The sequence below is a fragment of the Lepidochelys kempii genome, chromosome 10, assembly GCF_965140265.1.
Source record: "Lepidochelys kempii isolate rLepKem1 chromosome 10, rLepKem1.hap2, whole genome shotgun sequence".
Classification (NCBI taxonomy): Eukaryota; Metazoa; Chordata; order Testudines; family Cheloniidae; genus Lepidochelys; species Lepidochelys kempii.
In genome coordinates, this window is record NC_133265.1 from 51,765,776 (window position 1) to 51,779,445 (window position 13,670).

General features: G+C 43.9%; 1 protein-coding gene across 9 annotated transcripts in view; it reads left to right on the top strand.

Annotated features, from left to right (window-relative positions):
• The window catches only part of HERC1 (HECT and RLD domain containing E3 ubiquitin protein ligase family member 1), a 217,521-nt gene that overhangs the window by 146,979 nt on the left and 56,872 nt on the right, over window positions 1–13,670 (top strand). For all 9 annotated transcript variants that reach the window (XM_073303562.1, XM_073303563.1, XM_073303568.1 and 6 more), the window contains 4 exons: window positions 9,114–9,314; window positions 10,079–10,253; window positions 11,038–11,308; window positions 12,354–12,567. In XM_073303562.1, coding sequence (XP_073159663.1) covers window positions 9,114–9,314; window positions 10,079–10,253; window positions 11,038–11,308; window positions 12,354–12,567 — 861 coding nt within the window. The remainder of the gene's footprint in view (window positions 1–9,113; window positions 9,315–10,078; window positions 10,254–11,037; window positions 11,309–12,353; window positions 12,568–13,670) is intronic.

A 13,670-nucleotide genomic window follows, 5' to 3' on the forward strand; every position in this document is an offset into this window, starting at 1 on the left:
TGCCGCACACCAGTGGGCTTAGTGGAACCTGTGGGCTCCTTATGGCAACCCTTTTTACAGGGTACCCTCTCAAAAGAGGACTTGTCAGGAGCTTTAACTGATGGCCTAAGGCCCTGCCCCACAGATACATCTCTCAGAGGAAGAACCAACAGAAGAGTAAGAAACTCCACCTTATCATAAGTCCTCCTCCTTACCATATGAGGCTGCCATGACTCTCCAGTTTTTTTACGCTGATGACTTTTAAGGCTTTCCAAGACCTTATAAAAAGGGTAGCAGACCTTGCCCATCAACGATGCTCTGCTTAACCTGGCATGCACAGTGTAGCAAACCCCAGCTACTGTCCCATTCCCTTGTAAATGAGCTGACAAAAGGTCCTACATCCCATCCCATCAAGAGGCTCGGAGTATATTTTTCCTTCCACTCTCCTCTCCTCTCTCTCTCTGGTTGTTGCAGCTGTTAACAAATAGAAAAGGTAACACTGATCCCATTCAGTACCATCCGATAAGGAGCTAAAGCAGTTCAACCTTCTGGGCCACAAGAGCTACTCCTCAGCCTCCTTGCAGTTCAGAGTAGCTAGTTATCAAGCCCTGATAGCAAAATATGACTTCACAGTCTATTCAGAACTCTCATCTTTTATTGAACATCTGCCCCAGGAGGAGAGAGAACAATTTCAGGTCCTCGTTATAGAAGGCCAGGCAGTTTCCAAGGGGTCTCTCCAGGCCTCACGTGATGCTGCTGACACAGCTTCATATTCCATGACTATGACAGTATTCATGTATTGAGCTTCCTGGCTGCAGTCTTCTGGCCTCCTCCAGGAAGCACAAAAAACTGTCAAGGATCTTCCCTTTGAGGGGCCTAAGTTGTTTAGTGATTCCGTGGATGGGTCCCTTCATTCTCTTACAGACTCCTGGGTAACACTACAGTCTTTCGACATCTGTACAACTGCAACAAAAAGAAAATATAGCAAATCGCAGACGTCTCAACAGTGTTGCACAGTCCACTATCAGACCAGCTGAACCCCTCCCCACTGCCCGAGGCAAAAGCCCAGACTTACGCCCTCTTCTTAGCAACCTCTCAGTCGGTGACATCCTCAAAATGCCTGTTTTGACCCATTGGTTGAGAGTCACAAACTGTCTACCCCAGATCATACACTGCACCTGGCCCCCCCGCACCCGTATGGGGATCATCTCTCCCATTTCCTTCCTTCCTGGGAGCTCATCAGCTCAGATCCTAGAAGTGATTTCTACAGATTATTCCATCCTGTTCAGCTCCTTACACTTCTGTCCCCATCCCTCTTCAGGGACCTCTCTCACAAAGACCACTTAAGACCCACTTCTTGGCTCCTTTGGAGAGTTCCACCCAGGTCCTTCCCTGGTCCTGGGTCTCTCTTTTCTAAGGGGAGGTTGTCTCTATTATAGCACGTGCTGCTTGCAACTTGCAGTCACCTGTCATGTGCTCCCTGAGCTCAGTCCTTTCAGCCTTAAAGGGAAGAGCCTTGGAGCAGGGTCTGGGGAAGCTCATGTGCATCTTCCAAGACCAGCACCCAGGGGCAGATTCAGCTTCTACTAGGTGCTGAGTTCTCTGGATGTGTAAATTAGCATGTTTCCATTCCACAAGGTGAGTGACAAAGGTGGAGGAGGGCAGTAGCACGTTAATTGACTTCTCTGACAATCCGAGTGAAATGATCAGTCTTTTCTATCACTAAAATCATACTTTAAAATTATTCTTTTTATATATTTATATATATCCCCTGAAAAGGGAAAAGAGAAAACATGGCCCTATAACTGCACAAAGCCCACAACCACATTCATAATACTTTGTAATGAATACGAGGGCAAGGCATTCCCAGTGACTGCCTCTGGAACTCACTCCCTTTGAATATATATCTGAGCATGAGTCTGGTTCTTCTTGGAGGAGTGTCCCTGTGGGTGCTCAGCTTTAGGTGTCTTGGCGCCCTGTGCTTCTAATCAGAGATTTGTAGTAACAGTGCCCCAGTTGGTCGCATGCGCAGCAGCCATCTTACGCCTCTCTGAGGGGTTACCCCATGCACACAGCCAACCATCGCACAGTTCCTTCTCTACCACCCTTGGCTTTGGTTGGAACAACAGCAGTGCCCTTAACAGCTTTAGCTCTTTCTTATTATTTTAGTTTTTTCCAACTAGTAACCTTTCTTTATTAATTTCTCTCTAAAATGTCTTTCCCATTTACCAAAAAAAAAAAGAGAAGAGAGGATTTTTTCCCCTTTTTCCCCTGCCTCTGGCAGGCAGTTGCCTACCAAGATAGGAATTAGAATAGGACTACCCCATTCAGTCTCCAGCATAGCCTCTCAGACATGCCTGGCTCTCCAGGTTTCAAATGCTGTCTCACCTGCAGACTTTCCATACTAGTCTCAGACGGCCACGCACAGTGTGTTTGTAGCCTGGGAGAAACACATATAACTCAAAAGTGTCCTCACTGCAAAAAACTGACAGCTAGGACAAGGAAGGCTAGGGATCTCCAGTTGAAACTTCTTATGATGGAGAAATCCCTCAGTCCAGCCTCTGACCCTGAGTCCAGGACACGTCCTGGCCAGCACTTGCCTACAGCTGCCTCTGACGGGGATATTCTCAAAAACAGTTACTAAGGACCCTGCTCCTAAAAAAGCCACAAAAAAGCGGTTTCACTCTTCACCACAGCGAGACTTGCCTCATTAAAAGCCATCTCCGACTGCAGAATTTTCCCTGGTACCGACGGCACTGAGAGAGTCAGACCATGAGGCACCAGGACCAGCCGGTACCGAGACATCCTGAGGAGCTAAAAACCCTGTGCGGTCTAGTTCTCATGGAGGCACACAGAACAAAAATAAGCCTCCTCGCTCGGCACCGGGGAAGCCTACAAAAACCCAGGCACCAAGCCGTGCAATGGCACCATCTGTCACACCAATACAATGCAGCAAGCCTACGGTACCGACAGTACTGCCTCTGATTCCCAGCCAGAGTGTGTCTCCACCTTCGGTATCAAGCCTTCTGGTGCCGCAACAATTCATCAGACATGCAGGCCTCCTTGTTTCTTCTACTCTGGGGACTCTGCTTTTTGGCACTCACGGCACCCCAGCCAGAATGGGACTAAGCCTGACTGCTACCCCTGCTGGCTTAGTCCCTCCTCTTTCCAGCAATGAGGAGGAGGAAGTGGAGGCAGGAATGTACACCCCACGCCACTCCTCACCCAAACCTGGACCACCATGGCACCAAACATCCCTCGATGTGAGAGGCTGGAAAGGTCCACAATGAATGCCACCCCGCATGGCCACTCCCACCCAACTGGTCATACTGGGACCCATGTACATTATACAGGGCACAGGACATCAGGCCCCCCCACCTATCCAGGTGCAGATCACCAACACGATCACCTTCACCACCGGCTCCAGCATCTATAGAAATGCTGGAGGAGGAAGTGGAAGAACCTGAGGAGGCGCCTGAGGGTGATACCCTCCCATCTACTCACATTTCGTCCTTGTCACCAGACGAAACAATAATGCCATCATCTCCCACATCAGGTGATGACTTCAAATCATTTCAGGACTTGTTGAAACAAGTAGCTGACTCCCTTTACATATCACTGACAGAGCTACCTGAGCCACAGCATAAACTGACTGATATACTCCAAGCCTCTCCAGCAGCCAGGGTTACACTGCCCATCAATGCAGCCATTATGGACCTGGCTAAAATTGTCTGGCAGACGCCAACCACAGCCCCGCCTTCCTGTTAAAGATCTCAGGAGCTGAGTTTCTGTTCACCCATCCTACTCTAAACTCATTAGTGGTAGAAGCTGTTAACCAAAGGGGGAAGCAACATCAGTCTAAAACCACCCTTTACAATAAAGACTGGAAAAGGCTAGACCTTTTCGGGAGGAAAGCCTATTCATCGGCTACCCTGCAATTCCGCCCAGCCAACTACTTGGCCAATACACACACAACACGTTTTTGCAGATGTCAACCTTTGACCGTCTCCCAGCAGACAAAAAAGAGCAATGCAAGGCCAGTATTACAGAGGGTTTCCCCATTGCCAGAGCTGCCCTGCAGGCTTCTCTTGATTCGGCTGACACAGTAGCACGAGCCATCACCCCATCCATAGTCATGCGTAAGGCTTCCTGGTTCCATCTTTCTGGGTTTCCCAGAGAAGTTCAGGCCACTGTACAGGACCTCAGTCTCAAAGGTCAAAAACTGTTTGCAGAGAGCATGGACGAGTCCTTACACACTTTGAAGGACTCCCGGGTGACTCTAAAGACACTCAGAATCTACGTTCCTGCAAACAAAAAGAAACGGGCAGATTCTATAACTAACTGTTCCGAACTGACCCATGCGTCCAGCCTCAAAGACACTACAACCAGCTCCGCAGAGGCAGATGAGGCATCAACAACCACAAGATCAGTCATCTACGTCTCAATCATCCACTTCGAGACAAGTGTTTTGCAGTGTAGTTCAAGGACACGAGAACCCCACATTCTCCAATCCCAGAGTTACATCTAACCTCCAGCCCATTTGGAGACCCACCTGTCACCATTCTGCCCAGTTTGGCAAACCATCACCATGGACAAATGTGTTCTGGAAATTATTCAGAAGGGCTATTCCATTCCCTTTACTTATATTCCATCTACCCACCCCCCCTTCCCAATCCCTCTTCAGGGACCCCTCTCACGAGCACCTGCTGGAACAGGAAATAACACATCTCCTCCAATTAGGTGCTGTGGAACCCATGCCAGCTCAACAGAGGGGCAGAGGGTTCTATTCCCATTACTTTCTCACCCGGAAGGAAACAGACTTCTCAACATGCGAAAGCTGAACAAGTTTGTAAGAACACAATGCTTCAAGATGGTGACTTTGACAGCTATAATTCCAGCATTGGAGAAAGGAGATTGGCTCTCAGCCCTCAACCTACAAGATGCCTACTTTCATGTCATGATTCACTCAGAAACAGAGTACAAAGTACTCCGCTTTGGCCTCTCCACTGCCCCAAGAGTGTTTTCCAAGATTCAGAGTAACAGCCGCGTTAGTCTGTATTCGCAAAAAGAAAAGGAGTACTTGTGGCACCTTAGCGACTAACCAATTTATCTGAGCATAAGCTTTCGTGAGCTACAGCTCACTTCATGGGATGCATACTGTGGAAAGTGTAGAAGATCTTTTTATGCAGAAAGCTTGAAAAAATACCTCCCCCCACCCCACTCTCCTGCTGGTAATAGCTTATCTAAAGTGATCACTCTCCTTACAATGTGTATGATAATCAAGTTGGGCCATTTCCAGCACAAATCCAGGTTCCCTCCCCCACACACACACACACAAAAACCCACTCTCCTGTTGGTAATAGCCGTCACCTTCAGCCCCCAACTAAAACCCCTCCAACGCATTATTAAGGATCTACAACCTATCCTGAAGGATGACCCAACACTCTCACAAATCTTGGGAGACAGGCCAGTCCTTGCCTACAGACAGCCCCCCAACCTGAAGCAAATACTCACCAGCAACCACATACCACACAACAGAACCACTAACCCAGGAACCTATCCTTGCAACAAAGCCCGTTGCCAACTGTGCCCACATATCTATTCAGGGGACACCATCGCAGGACCTAATAACATCAGCCACATTATCAGAGGCTCGTTCACCTGCACATCCACCAATGTGATCTATGCCATCATGTGCCAGCAGTGCCCCTCTGCCATGTACATTGGTCAAACTGGACAGTCTCTACGTAAAAGAATAAATGGACACAAATCAGATGTCAAGAATTATAACATTCATAAACCAGTCGGAGAACACTTCAATCTCTCTGGTCACGCGATTACAGACATGAAAGTTGTGATATTACAACAAAAAAACTTCAAATCCAGACTCCAGCGAGAGACTGCTGAATTGGAATTCATTTGCAAATTGGATACAATTAACTTAGGCTTGACTAGAGACTGGGAGTGGCTAAGTCATTATGCAAGGTAACCTATTTCCCCTTGTTTTTTCTCCCCCCCCCCCCCCCCCCGATGTTCTTGTTAAACCCTGGATTTGTGCTGGAAATGGACCACCTTGATTATCATACACATTGTAAGGAGAGTGATCACTTTAGATAAGCTATTACCAGCAGGAGAGTGGGGTGCGGGGAGGTATTTTTTCATGCTTTGTGTGTATAAAAAGATCTTCTACACTTTCCACAGTATGCATCCCATGAAGTGAGCTGTAGCTCACGAAAGCTTATGCTCAAATAAATTGGTTAGTCTCTAAGGTGCCACAAGTCCTCCTTTTGTTTTTTCCAAGATTCTCGCTGTTGCAGCAGCACATCTTCGCAGGCAGGATGTGATCATCTTTCCCTACCTAGACAACTACCTCCTTAAAAGCACCAACACACCAGACAGCAGTCGACACCATTTGAACAACTGTAGTCCGGTTTACAGACCTAGGGTTTCAGATCAATCTTCAAAAATCCACTCTGACACCGACCGAACAGTTGGAGTTTAGAGGGGCACACCTCAACTGCCGCACAGTAATAGCATGCCTACCACAGCAACGCTTCCTGACCTTAACAAACCTAATTACAACTGTCAGACACAGCCCACAAATGTACGCCAGAACGTGCCTACAACTCCTTGGGCACATGGCTGCTACGACGTTTGTTGTGAAACATGCCAGGCTCCACATGAGATGCCCACGTGCCTGGCTCCGTACTGTATACATTCCACACAGACACTCCATCAACAGACATCTTACAATGCCCAGCAGAGTAAAGGTCTCGCTCCGATGGTGGACACAACATACAAATGTTTACTTGGGTGTCCCCTTCCAACAAAACCCCCCAACAATAACACTCACCACAGACACCTCTCTGGTGGGATGGGGAGCACACTTGGGAGACAGTACCATTCAAGGTCGCTGGTCTCCAGAGGAATCCAATCTCCACATAAATCTACTAGAGCTAAGAGTGGTCCAAAACACCTGCCAACACTTTCTCCCTCTGATCCGCGACAGGACTGTACAGATTCCTAGAGACAACTTGGCGACTGTTTTATGTAAATCGCCAAGGAGGGGCCTGATCTTACCCCCTCTGTGCAGAAGCAGTTTGCCACACGCACTGGTGCATCTCCAACAACATAGACCTCATAGCATCTTACCTGCCCGTACCCCAGAATGTAATATCAGACGACCTAAGCAGGACAAACCCACGAGTGGGAAATGGATCCCAGAATAATAACTATATTCAGACAATGGGGATTCCCCACAATAGATCTTTACAATCTTTGCCCGCAATATTGCTCACCAGCCGGATTGGGCCACAATTCTCTGGGAGACACCTTTCTTATGAAATGGGAGGCCCCACTAATGTATGCCTTTCCCCACGATCCCTCTATTGCACCATGTCCTCCAAAAGATCAAGCAAGACAGGTCCAGGATCATCCTTATTGCACCAACATGGCCCAGACCAACATGGTTTCTATACCTGAAACAGATGGCTAGAACCCCTCCCCTTGTGCCTCATCTGTTGACACAGGACGCAGGTCACCTTTGTCACCCCAACATCTTGGTACTCCATCTCAAGGCCATCTGTGCTCACCCACTGACTAAATGCTTTCTCAAGGCATCGTGAACACTTACTCCACATTACAGGACCCAATCCCCATGTGGGACCTCAATCTCGTTCTCCATGCCCTCATGGGCAAGCTCTTTGAACCACTAGTGACCTGCTCGCTGTTACATCTCTCCATGAAGGTCACCTTCCTCTTAGCCATCATGTCAGCAAGAAGTGTGGGAGAGCTGGGTGTCCTAATGGCACATCCACCTTATATCGTATTCCTCAAAGACCAAGTAATCTTGCAACCACATCCCAAGTTCATACCCAAGGTTGCTTCCCCCTTCCACCTCAACCAGCCCATTTACTTATCTGTATTTTTCCACAAACTGCATGCTGACAGCAGGGAGGCCCCCCTCCACACACTGGACGACTGCAGAGCGCAAGCTTCCTATATAGAAAAAACAAAAACATTTAAAAAATCATCCAGACTGTTCCTATCCACAACAGAACGTTCTCAGGGTCAAAGGATCTCCAAGCAGAGTCTATCGAAATGGATATCTACATGTATCCAATTATGTTACCAAAATTATAATATGCACGCTCCCTCTGGACTTCGCACACACTCCACTAGGGCACTATCCACATCTGTAGCATTTCTCAATGATGTACCCATCATGGACATTTGTAAAGCAGCTAGCTGGGCATCAGCCCATACCTTTTACCACACACTATGCATTAGAACAACAATCAGCTACAGATGTGCAGTTTGGACTATCAGTCCTCTCCTCTGCACATAAATCAACTCTGAAGCCCCGCCCCTCCATTGAGGGGCAGTCACCTAAAGTGGAGCACCTACAGCGACACTCCTCGAACACGAAGAGAAAGTTACTCACCTTGTGCAGTAACTGAGGTTCTTCAAGATGATTGTCCCTGTGGGTACTCCACCCACCCCGCCCGCCCACTTCAGAGTTTCACCTTGATCCTCTGGGGTAGAGAAGGAACAAGGGGACGGTTGGCTGCACACATGGGGTAACTGCTCGGAGCAGCACAGCCAACTACGGGATTGCTACTACAAATCTCTGCATAGAAGCATAGGGCTCCAAGACACCTAAAGTGGAGCACCCACAGGGACAACCATCTCGAAGAACCTCAGTTACTGCACAAGGTGAGTAACCTTCCCTTTGAGTTTCCTATTTATTTTCTTGAAAGGATATAAAGGATAACTAGTTAGTTTGATGCTGCAAGTAGTCACATAACATATGCCACTTGCTTTTGAGAAATGTTATCCATACAACTTCTTTATACAAGAAATACAGAAATTGTACAAATGTAGCAATTTTAGATTTTTTTTATTTCAGTTGTACTATATCGATACACGCTTCTAAAGATGAGGGTTGTTTTTAATAAAAATTAGGTTGCGGATTGCAATTCATATTTTTATGACACTAGGCCTAGGTTCTTAAATCCATTGAAATTATTTAAATGCACAAGCATGCTGTTACTTAAAATGCATCCCATTATTGCACAGTTGATAGCACTAGTTTAGATTTTGTGCCTAACCCTTGTTTATTTCTCCAATCTTAGAAGACTGGGATATGTTGGATGTTGATGAAGATGAAAAGCTGACAGGAGAAGAGGAATTTGAATTACTGGCTGGACCCCTGGGATTAAATGATCGCCGTATTGTACCTGAGGCAGTTCAGTTCCCTGACAGCGATCCACTGGGAGCATCAGTTGCAATGGTCACAGCCACCAATAGTATGGAGGAGACTTTGATGCAGATAGGTAAATTTGAGCAAAGGAGATGCATTATGTTCTGCTTTACCCTGTGATTTAAACCCCATGTGCTGCAGAGAGGAGGAGTGAGACACTGGAGAATCTATTAATTTGTTTTCTCATTTAGACAGAATGCTTTCTCATAATCAGGAGGGAGGCAACAGCACTTGGCAAACAAGTGTAATTTAAAGTACAGACATTTTGTTTTCTTTGGTGTGTGCTTATAGGGGCAGTTATGATATCATGGGTCAGTCAGTCTGCCCAGCCTCCCAACATCAGGAAATGCGGCAGACCTTAATTTTTCTTATTTTTTAGAGAAGCTGTGGTGATGGAGGGACAAGATACTTTATATTGACAAAAAACTAAAACCTGTGATTTTCGGTTAACACTAGGTCCCCAGTCCTGCAATGGGCTTCACTAGCATGGTCCCTGAACCCTTAGGGAAGTTACAGTAACTTAAATGGACTTCTCACAAGGGGCTGTGCTAGGAGATCAGATTGTAGTAGTTAGGTCTTTCTGTAGCCCAGTTTTGAAGGGGCTTTGTAATGCATTTTGGCTGTTGTCAAATTGTTCCCAATCTGCTGAAAATTAAAAAAGGCTAAATTGGGTGTAGAACTTTAGGAGTATACAAACAATACTTAGTTTTTATAAGGACTCACAAACTGAAATCTGCAAAATTTATATTAATTTGTATACAGTAGTTTTGTGTTTAATAGCACACTATAATTTTCCCTTTTTGTTTAACACTAATTCAAAACATGATTACGTTTAAGGCTGTCATGGCTCCATAGAAAAAAGTTCTTCTGGCAGGATAACCCTGGGGGAACAAGCTGCTGCTCTAGTAAATCCACATGACCGTGTTATGGCACTAAGAAGAGTGACAGCAGCAGCCCAAGTGCTTCTTGCAAGAACCATGGTTATGAGAGCACTCTCACTATTATCTGTCAGGTTTGTGACATTCTTTATTTCCTCTGGGTTTAATTATCAACTTGTATTTGCTAGGGATTCAGTTTTATTATCTGGTGGGGCCTGTGTTACTCATTTTAAATAATTTGGTGCTGTTTTTATGAGGAGGGCTTTCTTTTGAGTCCCATCCTCTTCACTTTCCTTCCCTAAAAGACACTTCTTCCTTTATATATCATGGTTAATGCCTAGAGGACCCAACTGAGATTAGTGCCCAATTGTGCTGCACATTGTAGAAACGCATAGTATAAAATGTTAGAATTTCTAAAGCTAAATCAGTAAAGGAAGGGTGGTCTTGTGGTTATGGCACTTGTTATGAAGTGAAGAGATCAGGTTTCAATACTTGCCTCTGTACAGGGGTCTTGTATGCCCTCACACCACAGCATGGGGGTATTTAGGATGCAGATGCAGATGTGAAGAAGTTACTTAGTTTTCACTATTGAGCATACTTATCTCTGTGGTTAACTGTAAGCATGAGTAGTCTCTTCTTCTGAAGTGGAACTGCACACATTCTTAAAGTTTAGCACATTGGTATTTGCAAGATCAGAACTCTTCCTCGGTTCCCCATCTGTAAACTGGGGGTAATACTTCCTTTCTTCTACCCTTTTCTAGGGAAATAATTTCCCACTAATCAAGCAAGCAGTATTCTATTTATTAATGACATTTAGTAATAGTTACATTGTATGCAAGATGAAATTTCCTATTATGTACCTAACATTAAAAAAAACAACACCCTAAACTAAAGCATTTTTTTTTTCATTTTTGACAGTGGGTCCAGCTGTAGTCTTGCGGCTGGTCTTGAGTCCTTGGGTTTAACAGATATCCGAACTTTGGTTCGATTAATGTGCCTGGCTGCAGCAGGGAGAGCAGGCCTCTCCACAAGTCCATCCACTATGTCCAGTTCTACAGAGCGTTCTAGAGGAGTACATAGTAAAACAAGCAAGCCTATATCTTGCTTGGCGTACCTGAGTACAGCTGTAGGCTGTTTGGCATCAAATACTCCTAGTGCTGCAAAACTGCTGGTACAGTTGTGTACGCAGGTAGGATTGTTATTTCTATACAAACATTTGCTTAAAACACTGGTATTTTACACTTGAAATTTTTGTATATGAGTCGAAGTGGTAAATCTTGTGAGAAATGATTTACATAAAGAAGGCACTAATATACCAAGGATATTGTATGCTCCACCATACCATGTGCAACTGGATGTGAAAATTATTTTGATTAGAAAGGACTGCTTGAAAAATGTAGCTGAAACTTGTTCATGTTTATCACCTTTCTTTTTTATAAAAGAATCAAGATGAAAGTAAAATGGAAGAGATTATTCCCTCTTTGGAGTTTTCCCTCATGCTTTAGCACAAGTTTATGTTTTATTGTTGGTAACTTCATGTATCTTTATTTGGGTGCTAGGAATGTATATCTGCCAAGGAAAACATGAATCTGTTGGGGTTCTTTTTAAATTGCTGCTGCTTAAACAGGTCACCCTAAAAGGGAACAATCTTTGGCTACACAAATTACCTACGTTTTATTGAGTCAACTATACCCAGCGCTGTACATTCAAGTTTGAAAAAAGTGGATATATGTAGCAAGGTGCCATGTATATCTATAACCTCGGTAGCACGCAAGCTCATTATTGATTTGCTTTTACTGACTGTGAAGTGTGTGTAAGTGAAGGACTTATAACTACCCTGAGATGGAGTAACTGATTTTATTACATATCTTGTTTTTGCTTCTCCCATCCACAACTTTCTAAACTTTCAAAATTCTCCAATAGATTAAATTACCTAGCTGACAGTGATGACAATAACAACACATTAAATTCTTTGTCCCTGAACCTGCAAGCAACAAACAACCTGTTTCACACTGGCACAGGAGTCCATTCAGTCCAATCAGCTTGTGGGATACAGGTCTTGAATTCTGTTTTGTATGTAATATTTGCATAATTAGAGGATGTTGGTTAGCCAATGATAATCTCTACAAATAAACTGAAGTTCTTGAAAAATCTATACATTTTAGATTTTATTTTTGTTTGACTAAAAACATTTGGATACATTTAATTTTTTCACTTGATTGCCTTTCTCTTAGAACTTGATTTCTGCTGCGACTGGTGTAAATTTGACTACAGTTGATGATCCAATTCAAAGAAAATTTTTGCCAAGCTTTCTGCGAGGAATTGCAGAAGAAAACAAGCTTGTAACATCACCCAACTTTGTGGTAACTCAGGCACTTGTAGCATTGTTGGCAGACAAAGGGGCTAAATTGAGGCCGAACTATGATAAAGCAGAAATTGAAAAGAAAGGTATTTTTTGTATTTAAAAAAAAAGTTTGTCAATATAATTCACAAAAATCTGCACTTTCTCATTTATATTCCCAGACAGATTTGTTAAACTGGAGTTAAGCTTGAGAGCACATAAGAGAAATATGTTTTGTTTTGTTTTTTTCAAAAACCCTGCAAGAGTTTTGTAATTGTCAATAAAAATCACCATTATAAACCCAGGAAATTCAGTCAGATTGGAACTTGAATTTACCTTAATTTTTAAAAAAAGATTAATTTAAAAAAAGAAAAGGAGTACTTGTGGCACCTTAGAGACTAACCAATTTATTTGAGCATAAGCTTATGCTCAAATAAATTGGTTAGTCTCTAAGGTGCCACAAGTACTCCTTTTCTTTTTGCGAATACAGACTAACACGGCTGCTACTCTGAAACCTGAGATTAATTTAAAAAATCCAGTTTCTGATGGAGCACCCTTTAAATGGTATGTCCTGAATTTTAAAATTATTTTAAGAGGTTTCTGCTCCCTGTTGATGTTTATAAGAGTAAAACTGTTTATATACAGGACACTGCGAAACTGCTTATACATAAATTGCTGTCAAATTCACAAAATAAATTAAAGATTAGATGTTTTTTCACTATTGATTTCAAAGAGTGTAATCTTAGGTGTTACTTAACTATAATAGATGCAAAATTTTCAGGCAGAAATGTGATTATCAAGTTGCTGGTTGTTCCTTGGAAAGAAACCCAAATATTTGAAAGTATGAAAATCCATAGTTTAGGCATTCAGTTCTAACTCTGCCCCTATAGTTAGGCAGTGAAGTGTGGGGGGGAGCCCTTTGGAGATTTTATTCATGTCAAAACTTCATGTCTGTAGGAACCACAGAAAGTAAAATGCTTCACTCTTAATCACAGTGATTGCTCCAGCTCTAGCCTTTTTTATGGACATACATAGTCCACAGTAAAAGATATACTTTACTAATTCCTGATGAGACAGATAGCATACTTAAAGCAATCATTACCCACTCTTCATTACTATTCCACATGCCACCAATCACAGAAGTGTCATTAGGCACAGAACTAAGGCTCTAACCCTCCTAAACATAGATGCATAAAATTATGGCACTTAC